This window comes from Aptenodytes patagonicus, chromosome 5 (genome assembly GCF_965638725.1).
Source record: "Aptenodytes patagonicus chromosome 5, bAptPat1.pri.cur, whole genome shotgun sequence".
In the NCBI taxonomy this organism is placed as follows: domain Eukaryota; kingdom Metazoa; phylum Chordata; class Aves; order Sphenisciformes; family Spheniscidae; genus Aptenodytes; species Aptenodytes patagonicus.
Window position 1 is genome coordinate 53,694,283 of NC_134953.1, and position 13,293 is coordinate 53,707,575.

General features: G+C 37.3%; 1 protein-coding gene across 2 annotated transcripts; it reads left to right on the top strand.

Moving 5' to 3' along the window:
• The first annotated feature begins 1,089 nt into the window (after nt 1-1,089).
• On the top strand, nt 1,090-11,109 carry RGS18 (regulator of G protein signaling 18). Of its 2 annotated transcripts, none has more exons than XM_076339857.1 (5): nt 1,090-1,405; nt 2,085-2,186; nt 5,741-5,805; nt 6,860-7,026; nt 9,497-11,109. In XM_076339857.1, exons 1-5 carry the CDS (start codon nt 1,287-1,289, stop codon nt 9,749-9,751), a joined length of 708 nt encoding a protein of 235 aa, XP_076195972.1. In that variant the 5' UTR covers nt 1,090-1,286; the 3' UTR covers nt 9,752-11,109. The 2 variants fall into 2 exon arrangements, with proteins under 2 accessions (XP_076195972.1, XP_076195973.1); XM_076339858.1 differs by having other exon boundaries at nt 5,744-5,805.
• Nucleotides 11,110-13,293: the final 2,184 nt, after the last annotated feature.

A 13,293-nucleotide genomic window follows, 5' to 3' on the forward strand; every position in this document is an offset into this window, starting at 1 on the left:
TTTTTTACTTCTTTTGAGTATTAGTACCTCCTGTCCTTCTCAGCTCTGCAAGCCACAAGGAAAACGCCATGGTGGGACTCTCACCAGAACTTACCCATGTTGTGCAGAACTGGACAAATTCTGGGAAGGTGACGAGGTCATGTCTTCTCCCCAAGGCTCGGTGTCTTACCTGAACATTCAAAACAAGGCATTGGCATTAAAAAAAAAGGAGGACTATATAATTCTTAATCAATTAGCTACTGCATAATTTTTAATTTTTTCCAGCCCCTCATTCAGCTAACACTGAAGAGGTTTCTTTGGTAGACATAGTGTTCCTATGACATCTCCAACACAAATTGTACTTAAGAATGAGAAACTTGACATCAAGCTCATATGTGAAGAGGTAATTTATGCTGATCAGCGTAAAAAATTAATAGATTTTTACATTATGCAAACTGAAATGAGAAATTTTTGGTTATTTGCTGTCAAAATAAAAAAAAAAATGACGAGTTTTTGTGCTGAACTAAAGACTTTTTATCCTGGCTGGGAGACTGTAAATGAAAGTAAAGCCACAGATACAAAAGATAAAGGAGGAGCTTTAAGTGGACAAACTTGAACTTAGAAGTAGGTGCTCGTCATTTCTGAAAAATGGTGCAAAAATTAAAATCTCCACTTACAAAATATCAACCACAGCTTCATCTGGCTCTTGCAGGAGACTCTGAGAAACACCGAGTTTCAGGTTAGCATACTGTAGATAGAACTGATTTTGTGTCCAGCATATGGCACCTGAGGCTGTAGAGGGCAGTTTAAGGTCAGTTAGAAGTTCTTCTAAGAGCTTAAGACAATGTTGTACGTTATTTTATGCAAAATTATTCTCATTAAAGTTAATTTTAGCGAAACTATGTACACTTCTTACAAGTGTTTGGGGGAAAATTATGGCGTCACCTTAAGTCTAGTAAAATAGCAAGTTCCACAAGCAGAAACCCAGGAGTTGCTCTCTGCTGATAGCTGTGTTTGGATGATCAACGGCCATTTTGCGCAGTTGCACTCTCACTTCCCTAAATGACGACTGTAAAACCAGAACTCTACTTAAAGCCCCGTGTATGCACAGCTGCAGTGGCAGTGAAGGTGGAGAACCTCCTTCTTCCCACTACCTGCTCTGGAAACTGCTCAACAGCCAATTGGGGGCAACCCAGCCCGATACAGAATGTGAGAGCCCTCCTGAGCATGTCAGTTACACCAGATGCAACTGCTGTAAGGAAGTAAAAGAAACATTTTCTGAAACTGGGAAGCTTTTTCAGAGGAAGATGGAGAACCCACTTCTTCTATTCCCCCAACTAAACATTTCTGCTTCAAAGGATAAATCCTATTACAAAGTCATGAAATCAACAAATAAAGAAGAGCCACATAAAGCAAGCAAGCCTGGGTAAGTTTTAAGGTCACGCTGACACTCTGAGTGTTCTGTTTATGTAGAGGATTCTTCTAACATAGCTTGTGGGTACGAATTTAGGGCACATTGTTTTATTTTTGACTTACGTATATGAAAACTCATGAACTGCAATCTTAGGAATTGTATACATAAAATATTAATTCATCGTGGAAATATTTTTTAAGAACAAGAAACAAATCAAATAATAAACTAAGAAAATAGGAAAGGGAGGTTTCAAGAAGTTCCGAGAAATGCTTCTTTAAAGCCTGAATATGATCTGGGAAAGTTTCTTTTTAAAAATGTCAAATGACAGGAAGCAATACTTCCTTTTTCTTTGCGAAACATTAAAAGTAGAAGATGCTGAGCCAACTGTTTATGTTCTCTAATGTGAATTTCACCCCCTCATCTTTAAAATAAATGAAAAAGATACTGAAAATGAAAAAAAAATTCCATTTCTCTTTGCCAGTGCTTCGTATATAAATTTGTGCTAAGCTATAAAGAAAAAAATCACTAATGTGAATAATATATGTAGGAGAAATAACATCAACAGTACTATAAGTGAACATAGAGGGATCTATGATGCAGAAGCAGAGATATTAGTCAAAGGAAATGTTTGAGGGGAAAAAAAACAACTTTCAACAAGGTTGCTTGAAAAGCTACCCTAATTCTGTTGTAGAGCTAAGCAGAAGAGAAATAGGCTGAGCCTTCTCCTGCAGAAATCTGAATTCCATGAAGGTGATCGTCTTGGTAGACCTGGAAACATGACAAAAGCAGCAAGGTAAGCATTACAAAAGACTGAGTCGATGGGGATTCCTTTCAGGAAGTGCCTGTGTGACTCAGAAAGTTTCCGGCGTTTGTGTGTGTGCATTCAGACTTGGCAGAGAATAATGCTTTCAAGATCTATTTAATTTAAAGGTTAGCGAACTAACCAAGGCATACAAACACTATAGAATTATCTGGTATGCATCAAGGTAACTCATCACTAGTGTTCTCACACCACTAAGTGTAGACTGGTCTCCATACACTTGCAGATATGTTTAAACCTTTACTCATGCCAACAGCATTTTTATTAGTCCACTGACTATACTGAGCAAGCATCAACTCAGAAATGTAGCTGACAAATTACTGCTTACAGGGAAATCATACAGCTCCTTGGAAAGCAGATTTTCCAAAGAATTCTGTGATGTACAAATGCCAGATGCATGTCAAATACTAAATTCATAGTTCCTCAATAATTGCAGTAATTGTTTGAACACTCTTGTCTCCAAAATTCAGATACTGATGTTTAAACACTGTTGTAATATTGTCCCTGTTATACTATTTCTTATAAAGATGCAGGATAAAATCTTGGTTTTGTTGACTTCAATAAGCGCTTAGTTCCTGCTTCAATGGGGTACCAAGATCTCACCGATACATAAAGAATTGCATTTGTAGGTCTTGACTAAAAAGAAGGAATGCGTAAAGTACTGCAACTCCACGGCCTAAAAATTTGCCCCCCCTTTCTTTCCATCACAGATCACTTCAGAACACTTCAATGCTTCCTGTGTTCTTTTGTCTTGTTAAGCTTAATATACCTTGTTTAAGCAGTTACTGTCTTTGGGACGAAGATGCCTGCTTTGACCAGAACTGCTTCTACAAGCCCTTACTAGTTGTGAACACATGGTAGAAATTGTATAAAGGCCCAAACTCTGTTTCTAGAACCCACTAAAAAGCGTTGAAGAAGCGGGTATCTAAACACTTGTACCTATGCATCTGGATAATTAGGCAACGTTTGTTGCTCACATGTCCAAATATCATGCCCATCCAAATGATAGGGTGTACTCATGATCTGCAAGATTTTCCAGTCCACGCTCGTGGGGGGTTTCATTACTTTCTTTTTCTCTCTCTCTCTCTCTTTCTTGTTTTGCTGCTGGTGGAAGCCTTGATTCAATGGTTTTACAGTTCACTCAGAAATGCAAGACATTGCAATGATGAACAAAGGTAAAATGGTGCTGAGAACACCCTTTTTCTGTTTCTCGGTTCCAGACATGCAAAACCATGCTAAGATTACATCTAAAAAGAGAAAGCACAGCCTCCATGCCACCTGTATGTAGACAGTATTGGGTGGCTGATTACCCCTGGGTATTTCATACAAAGTACACAGCCATCGATGCATTCTTATAATCTGTGAAAAGACACTTTCAGAGGCAGATACAATGGCAATAAATAATTCTCCGAAGAATTTCCCCCTTTTAACAGACTATCAGTTCCTCGCTTAGCCAACTGCCTTTTACCACATTACTCTCAGCCAGGTGCCTGACTAACAGGGATTCTGCTGTTCTTCTTGTAGAGAAGAGAAATTGGTAGATTTTTGCTGAGCTTTCTCTATCTATAGATCAGAGAGAGAGAGAGGTGTAGATTATTTTTGGCAAAAATGAAAAAACCCCAAAACTCTTTTTCAAATAATAAAGTGAGATAATAGTTTGAGATTTATTAAGTTATTTACTTAGTTTTTATTATTTCCATTCTTCACACAGAGATACTAACTAACATAAGTAGAAAGATAATTTAATGGAACACTGCAGATGGACAGCGTGGTGATAGTGGAAGTGCCTGTGACCTGTTAATTAGTTTTTTCTCGTCTTTAGAAAGCAGCAAAGCTGAACAAATCTTGGTTTCTGTCTATTATTGCAGCAACTCATTGCTGCACCCGGGTCTTGGGGATCTGTGAGGCTACTGGGTTAATGCAGTTTCTGAAAGAAAACCAGAAATTCACACTAAGAGTTTCCAAACCCAGCAAAGAACGTCTCCAGCATTCCGTGCAGTTGTGGACTGCGTATGTTGTGTGAAGTCATCAGGGTTTATCTTTCACTATGACCAAATTAATTTCTGTAGCTATAGGAACGCACTGTTCCCAGACTTACAAGTCCACACAGTTCAGAGAACTGCACTTTTTGTACTTCTCGTAACTAAAAAACTCTGTAAGGGTGTGAGGTCTCATTTTCCCTGACTCCAGAATCCCCTTACTTTACTGGGCTATGCTCATTTCTTGAATTTCAGTTCTCCAGCATTTGTACCTCTCAAGAACTGTTTGTCTCTCCCTAGTTAAAATTTCATTCCTATAAGCAATGACTTCAGCTAGGAGACATGTGACACCTATTAAAATAAAATAAAATAAATCCTCCTTTTAGTTTTCTGCAAAACCAAGATCATTACTGGCTTAAATTCCTTCCCAAGGTGATTAGAATTTCCTTTCATCTAAACTTCATGTGCCTACAGATTTTGCCAAGGGAACCCAAACTATGTGAATCAGGCAACAGAACGGCAAGCCTCCACGAGGAAGGGGGAATCATATTCAAGAAGTGTTCAGTCCTTAAGAAGTTGTTCTAACCAACTAATCCTGGACAAATTGCTTACTGATACTTTCAGCGTACTGTGCTTTGCCCTCGAATGAAAATGGTTCTAAATACTAATATTCATAAAGTACCTGATAAAAATTGACTTCACCTTCAGGCTTGGAACTTAAGTCCTAGTCCTAGCATGATACAGTTCATCTCCGGGCTTACTCCAGTTCTGGTCTACTAAAGATCAAAGTAGTGCCCAGGTGTGCATTCAGGGTTAATCTATACAAAACCAAAAAAGGGTTTCTCCAAAATTGTATTTGCGTGAATGAAGTAGGCTGTTCTTTTTTCCTTTCTGCATTGCTCTCTAGGGCAGAATATTTGAAATCAAAGTAAAGTACGTGCAGCTTGACATATTCGATGAAGAATACATGGAGTTTTATAAATGGAGCACAGTATCTCAGAATAACATGACATTTGAAATATGTTTGTGGTAAACAAATCTGTTTACGTGTGCTATTACCCTACAAGACTATCACCTAAACCATATCGCTTCAACTTTGTCTTCAGGCTACAGAATTTCCTGTATTTCATTAAAAATAGACTGGTAACACAGCCTCAGACCAAGTGCATTCAAAACCACATATCTGCAAGAGTATTTTTTAAGTTTAAATAGGTGACTGACCTGGTTCCCTTAGGAGTTTTACCATACTGCATGATCTCAATTCCCTTAAAGATCAGTAGCGCAACACAAACACCGAAGAGAAAAATCTCTGCTCTGATGCTTTTTAAACAGGGGAAAAAAGTACAACTCTGCAGGAAGAATGTCAGAAAAAAACTAAACCAAATGTTTCTGAAGTCCCTAAGAGAATGAGCTCTTTTAGTAATGTGATCTAATCAAAGGCTTTGTGAAACAGTCCTGAGCAATAATGGTAACAGATAACATATGTTACAACAGCTTCATAAATACACAGTATGCACAATTCTTCAAAACCACTTTCTGTTTCTTAAGCAGTGTGTCTCCTGAAGAAGCAGTGAAATGGGGAGAATCTTTTGACAAACTGCTTTCTGAGAAAGGTTAGTAGTTTTTTCCTCTCCGTGCAGACTGTTAGGAGGGAAAATTGATGGAAAATGATGGAAAATTTTAAAATCCAGTTGTGCACATTGAAGTGCAGACCTGGCAGTTACCTAAACTAGGTATGATGAGTCATTTATAGCAGCGTGTGTTTCTGCTCTCCTCATGTGCTTAGGCTATAGCATGCTGTCAACTACTGAAAATAGTTGAAAATAACTTTTAAATTTTGTATTTTATTGAACCAAGTAATATAACAGACAGCAAAGAGTTCCTTCAATAAACAGTAGAATTTCATTTGAATATTGCTCAAATATTCCTGACTGCAAGACCAAACCTTAAAAATGAAAACATGTTCTATGTACTTAAGAAAAGACTTTGTCACTTCTGATACAGTTTGTTTCTAAAACAGTGATAGGATGAAAGCTGGCTGTCATTTGAAAGGGCCTGTTACTTACATAATTATCAAGTGCACATATGTCCCTCCTTCCATTTTAGAGGGACACACGTATGATCCAGCTACAGTGCGGACACTATGTCCTTTTCAAATCTGTTCCTTGAACAGCTGACATCAATACGATTGCATTACTTCCACAGATTAAGCATACTTGGGAAAGAAAATACCTTCAGCATAATAACAATAGGATAAAGCAAATTGTAAAGATGCTAAAAGCCATTCATTTTAAATTGTTACCGGAGAACAGTCTACTTCAAATACTGTTTCGGTCAACCTAAATTGATATTCAGCCGGAATAAAGTCCATCACTTCCACATACTTCCACATGTTTTGATTGCTTCTGTTTCTAAATTCACGAGATCTCGGTAGTGGATTTTTACAGATGCTGAGAATTCTGTAATGGGAGTTACAGCACTCAGGATCATAATGAAAGAACTGCACTTATTTTAAAACCTTAATGTATTTTAAAATAGTTATCTACAATGTGATGTAATTCAAAGGGAGTACAACCTATTTTGTTACCTTGCACAGACTGTGTGAAAAGAGTAACTGTCTGATAAGGATATTTTTTTTTTAATGCAACTCAACATTCCCTTCTGTAGCTGGGTTGGATGCCTTTACGAAGTTTCTGAAAACTGAATTCAGTGAGGAGAACATCGAGTTCTGGATAGCTTGCGAGGATTACAAGAAAAGCAAAACTGCACATGAACTTTTGCCAAAAGCTAAGACCATTTATGAAACATTCATACAGAAAGATGCTCCAAAAGAGGTACAGTAAAAATGTTCTTCATCGTACACAGTATTATTTGACACAACTGCATCTGAAGAAATCTGCTTTTAAGGAGTGCATGCCCAGAAGCAGGGGCAACAGTTAATCATGTAGTCACTGATGTAAGAAGGCTGTATCTGAAGTGTCAAAGCTCTGGAAGGAAGTCTGGAAGCAACTGCATAGATTATTCTCACTGTCCTCCGTGCTCCTTTCAATACCCCCTCCCTGTTACTCTTCTAAGTGTAGAGCATGAATTTAAATGTTGTATCACGGGAATCAGAGATTCCTAGTGATCTGTAAAGCCAGAATATATATACACATATACAGGGTATATTTAAGAAAAAATAGTGATGTTAAATGTTAAAGCTGCAATGAGACATACCAGCTAGCATTTGTGAAAAAGTATTATCTGTCTTTATTTAAAGCTACCTCCAGAACAACAGATTTATTCTCCATATTAAATTATTACATAACTGAGATTCAGAAGCTTTTATTTTAAATAAGCCAAAAGACTAAAAGAGACTAGAAGAAACTATTGAATTAAACATATCCTTTAAAATAATAATTATGTTTTAAGCATGGACTTTTCTTGATTGACACCTCCCCCCTTTCCACCCCCCATGCTCTAATTGCATATTCTTGGTATGTTACTGTCAGCCCATACACAAAAATACATTGATATGTCAATCCTCACCAACACTGAAGCCTTTTTATATTACTATAATAGTGCAAAAAGTTTTTATATTTATGATTTCTTCATGTTACTGAAGTGTGTTATAAAGGATTCATAAATGAGCAAAAGGAATATTTTTTGCCTGCTCTAGAAAGGAGATTAACAGGTTGGGAGATGATGAACTCTCACTGAAATCACAGTCAGCCTCTTCAATAGGTCTTTTGGGCTTACAATTTCCTGTAATTCTATCAGGTTTGAGCAGATCAAATATGTTACTTGCCCAATGCTCCTTTTCCCCTGTATTCTTTTTTATTTATTTGTCAGAATAGCAAAAGTTAAATACTAACTGTTACTTCCCTGTAACAAGGGTGAAAAAGGTGTAATTCTCATTTTAAGAGAAGGATTGCAAAATGGTGCAATTTCCACCTGTAATTCCCATAGATTATTTTTAAGATTCAGATCTGCTTTTCCTAGGAAAAGTCTACTTGCAAAGACTTGGGTCTCTTTTTATTTTTTTCCCTGCTGCATGTCTTTGGGGTGGACCTTACATAAAAAGAAACCCCCTGAGTTGTTTGAGGTAGAACCTGTCATTGCCAATTGATCAATACTTGAGCAGTTATGATAGGGCATCAAGCACTGATACTGTCAATGCTTATGAGACTGACATAAGCGAAAAGATGAGCAGGAGGAAAGCTAGGGAGGGGGCAGGGTGTGGAAGTCGTACTTTGACTAATAGTTAACGTAATGATTTCTTTATCTGTCATACTTTTGATTTGGTGCACGTAGTGGGGGTGCTGTTCTTCACCTTAAGCAGCTGGCTTTGGTGAGACTTCCTTCCTGGGGTTCAGCTGAGCAGCTGAGACCAGCCAACAGCATCTCATTTCCGAGCATGCAGCTCTGGAACTTGCGTCTTCTCTCTGACTAACTTCTTGTCCAGCAGAGCTCTTTTACACACAAATTTCGGAGCGTACCATTTGATAGGATCGCAAAAATCTTACGTTTGATGTGTGGACCATTTTATCATCATTAATTGCCCTTCAGTTCTTAGATCCAAATTATTTGTTTTAACTAGCTTTATGGAAATGACAGGTGTGTCTCAGTGAGAAGAAAGAAGCATATCATAGAAGTCACTTTTTGACTGGATCAACAATTTTTTTAGTATATTCTATCTTATTTTTCAAAATAGCATGCTTAAATCAGTGCCTGACACTTCAATAAAATTCTCATACTAGTGCAATCTTCCGAGGATGAATGCAACGGCACATGGAATAAGTGATCATTTTGATATGTTTTTCCCATCTAAAGCCTCCAGAAACCCTTTAAAATAATATTTATATTTTAATTATTAGAGTTTTTTCACCTTCCTACTACCAAAACTTTACAGAGAAACCAGAAATTTTAAATATTCACTAACATAGTCTAATGAGACAAAGTTCTACATGAATCCTAAATGAGAATGGAGGGAGTTTTGTATTAGTCTGGTGTTGCAAAGCCTGACAGCTGCAACTATACGAAGTTGACAGTTAGAAAGTTACTTTTAGTCAAACATCAAACTTTATTTTCTATTTTACCAGTTTTCCATTGTACCAATGACACGTCTGTGAAGACTTTCTGACAGCCATTACTGAACATGAACATACTAACTAATTCTGTGGTATTCATATCCCCTTCTATCAGGGATTCAAGGTCCTCTTCTCAGAAGAGACTTTCACCAAAGTATAGTATCATTGCTATGGATAATAACACAGGAAATGCATGAATGTACATTAAAGAAATACACTTTTCCTCATTCTCCAGGTGAATTTGGACTTTCAAACCAAAGAAGTCACAAGTCAGAATATTGAACATCCCATCATCACCACCTTTGATGCAGCACAAAACACAGTCTACAGGCTGATGGAGCAAGACAGCTACCCACGCTTCCTAAGATCTGATCCTTATTTAAATTTGGTTAAGGGGAGAAATCCCAGTCGTCCTACCCTTAGGAGACGATCACGGTCTTTTACTGTCAGTGATTTCCAGGGTGTACGACCAGACTTTACCGTTTGGTAACAGGGAAACTCAACCCTCAAATTCTAGCTATTGCAGCACCTCGTATGTGTTTTAAAATCCAAATCCTTAGCAGGCGTAAATGAGCGGAAAGCAAAGTTACATGCACTTACACCAGGTCAGAGTTCTGTGGCCAGTGATTAATCTCATTTATATTATAGAGAAGTAGGCAACGTATTGGCAAGACATATAATGTAAAGTTTTCATACAGTATTTTTTTTTCAACTCAAGCAAGAGCTGTAATCATATTTGGAGGAGAAATTTGAGGTTCCTGCCTAAAAGTGTTGTATAAAATGCCATTTGATAATATCCACCATGTATCCTGGGCCTGTATTATTTAGGACAGAGTTTCATCACGGTTAGAATCTATATACCTAGCCTTTGCACATATTTATGTTTCTGCAGTATTTCCTACACTAAGCACAGAGTATTTGTGGTATTTTCTCATACTGCAAAACACATAGGAACATTATTAGGTATAATGTAAAGTTACATGGATTTTAACTACAGCCACTGCGTAATTTGAATTTAGCTATTGCATATTTTAAGAGGAACATAAGAATACCTATTTAATTTTTTGATGTATATTTTGTACTGTTTTCTTATTACATATGTTTACTCTCTGTATTTAAGTTATGCTGTATAGATTAGCTTTGCCTTCAAATACTTGTATGCTATTTTTTTGCAACCAAATGAGCAGCCACAAAGGGCCAAGAATGCTATTTTAACACAATGTGTGTCATTAAATATCAGGTCATGTGTATGTGTATATATATATATAAGATATTTCTACTTTTATTTGTAAATATTCATGTTATACCAACTTTGTTACTAAACTTTGTTCTAAATTTGTTCTGCCTTTTATTCTGAAAAAGAATCTGAAAATTAACAGCTCTTGGACTCATGTAGAATAACCTTCCGTTCTACCGGTCATTAATATAGTCTCTATGGTTATAGAGGAGGAAGGAGAAATCTCCCCTTTTATTTCTTTACTAGTGAAGTCACGCATATCCTTTTCATAGTCAGTATACATAGTTATCTTGTCCTTTGCTTTCAGAATTGATGCAGACATACCTTGAAGCATGGGTCAATTCTTAAAACCTTAAACATTGGTTCAGCTTAGCAAGTGCCTGCAGGATTTAGTTGTAACTCTGACTTGTATATTCAGTCGCTTTGCGTGGAATTTAAGCTTTCTCCCTTTTCTTCCCCTTTCTGTAAGTGGTCAAAGTGAAGAGGTGGAGTTCCTGAGGATGGGACTTTATGTTCATTACTAATTCAGGGTATGTATGAGCTGCTTGATCTGAGGGTTTCTGTGTCTGCTTTACTAACTTCCAATAAATCTGAAGTGATCTACTTAAAAAGTTGTCAGGATTCAGTTTATCACTAGTACATTGATGAGTAAACCATGAAGACTTCACTTCACTTATAGTTCAATACTAGCTGTAATCATTACCATTTCAATCAACAGTGTTACTGTGCACAGAGACCCGAACTCACCAGGAACGCTGCTGAGCCGCAGTGACCTGGGAACCATCTCCAAGCTCTTACCTTTACCTGGGGAATAGACAGGAAACACATTTGTAATGATGAGGAGTATGATCCTTGCTGGTTTATTCCGTTATCCTTCCCTGATCCCAAAACTCCAGGCACATGCTATTTCTAACTGTGTAAGCGGTCAGAACCCGAGCACAATGATTCAGGAATACATCAAATGTTTTTAGTAGCGCTGATACTGTATTTCAGTCTCTTTATCAATATCAAATGCAGCTTTGGAGCTTGTCAACCTCCATTTTTTACAAACTGTCTACACTCCTGTTGTCATTGTCACAGGTGTCACATGAATGAGTGAACGCAGTGAAAGGCAACTTTCTAACCCAATTTCATTGCTGAAGTCAGTATATTTTTCTGGATAGATTATTTACCCTTGCTCTTTGACTGTCTGTCCCTTAAACATGAATCAATTCTGCCAGAAACGATCCTGTTTCTGATTAGGGAATCTCTAATATCACCAACAATGTCTGGATACCAGAGTTCTCAGATATTTAAAATATGCATGTTCCTATGTTTTCTTTAACTTTGTTAGAGAAAGAACAGATTTGAGAACAGACCCACCGGAGCGTTAACAGTGGGTCTGTTGCAACACAGGCATAAAACCTACACATTTGCAGCTGGATTCTCCCCTGGTGTGATTATGTTCCTTCATAGCAGCTGAGAATCCACACCTTTACTCTTGCCATGGATTAAATAAATGAAAAAACCCTGTGTATTTAATACTGTTCCAAAATCCAAACAAATGACAAATATAGTACCTTGAGTAAGACTTTTCCTTCTGAGCAAGAACCACGCTGTGGTTTTGACCCCTTAGTCAAAAGGGTCTGTAATGATAAATGTTAGTCAGCGGGCACCCTTTGTTTCATTTCACAGACACATGGACAATTTTGCTTATCTCCAGGGAGGCCTTCCTCAAAACCATCAGTGTGTGGAACTGACAGTGCTAGTCCCTCTTAGGAGTTTTATAATGAAAACAAACAAATAAGATATTCCTAGTGGCTATTTATGCATGTATGTTTTTCAAAGATAATTATGAACCGTAGCTGAATTTACTAATGCCATGGGAACTACTGTAAAAAGAAAGTCAAGATAAATTCAGAGAAAGGAAGGCAAAGGGCACAAAGATAAACTAAAACGACATAACCATCTGGCAAAGGGTTTTTTCTAGAAGAGGCTCCTTTAAGTGAGAGAAAATGAGTGCTCTACTATTTAGTGCTCTGCTGTAATTCTGGAAGATGAACAAAGCATAGGTTTAGTAAAAGTCTGTGATGCTGTTCCAGGATTGCGTTAGACAGGATTGATCAGACTGAGGGCTAGCCCTGCACAGATGTATTTATAGTATGAACCTTGGAGTAGTGCCAGAGAACATAGTCGGGCTTCTCTAGTTTTGACAGAATCAATGCCATAGTCATGTAAATCCTCGTTTAGCTGACCTAGTGCAAATAATACATATACAAAGCCTATCGGGCAAGTATTTTTATCGGGGATTATTTTCTGTAGCAGCTTTCTAGATTTGTATGTGCCATTCAGCATTCAGTAAGAGTTCTCAAAATACTCCTCTTACCAACACAATAATTTACCCTACATAAACACTTCACTTTACTCCTTACATTCGTGAAGTCTCCAGACCCGAGGTATGAGGGAAATAATCTGCTGATTCGTATAGCATAAAGGTTTGTCTCCTGTTTCAATACTTGGGTCTAATTAGATGCTTTAAATTAGCTGAATTATTATCTACTGTTCTTGTTTAACTTGAGGGAGATGGAAATACACATATCTTTTTCAGCTTTTGGGATTACTTATTGTGCAAAAGACAACCTGATTAATTTTTTAAAATGACAAGAAACAAGAGGAATGAAATCTAAGATAAAGAATCTCAACGAAAAAGATAGATTTCCATCTTCCACTAAAGTAGGCTATTGGTAATACGGCTCTTACATGCCTTTACATGCTACAACTCATAAGTGACTCACAAAAGGCAGATCATTTTTCTC

Excerpts from the sequence above, each read along its gene's own strand:
- RGS18 (XM_076339857.1), top strand. The coding sequence starts at position 1,287 with ATGGAGAACCCACTTCTTCTATTCCCCCAACTAAACATTTCTGCTTCA. Across the intron at positions 1,406-2,084 it reads CATAAAGCAAGCAAGCCTGG|AGCTAAGCAGAAGAGAAATA; the intron begins GTAAGTTTTAAG and ends ATTCTGTTGTAG. Across the intron at positions 7,027-9,496 it reads AGAAAGATGCTCCAAAAGAG|GTGAATTTGGACTTTCAAAC; the intron begins GTACAGTAAAAA and ends CTCATTCTCCAG.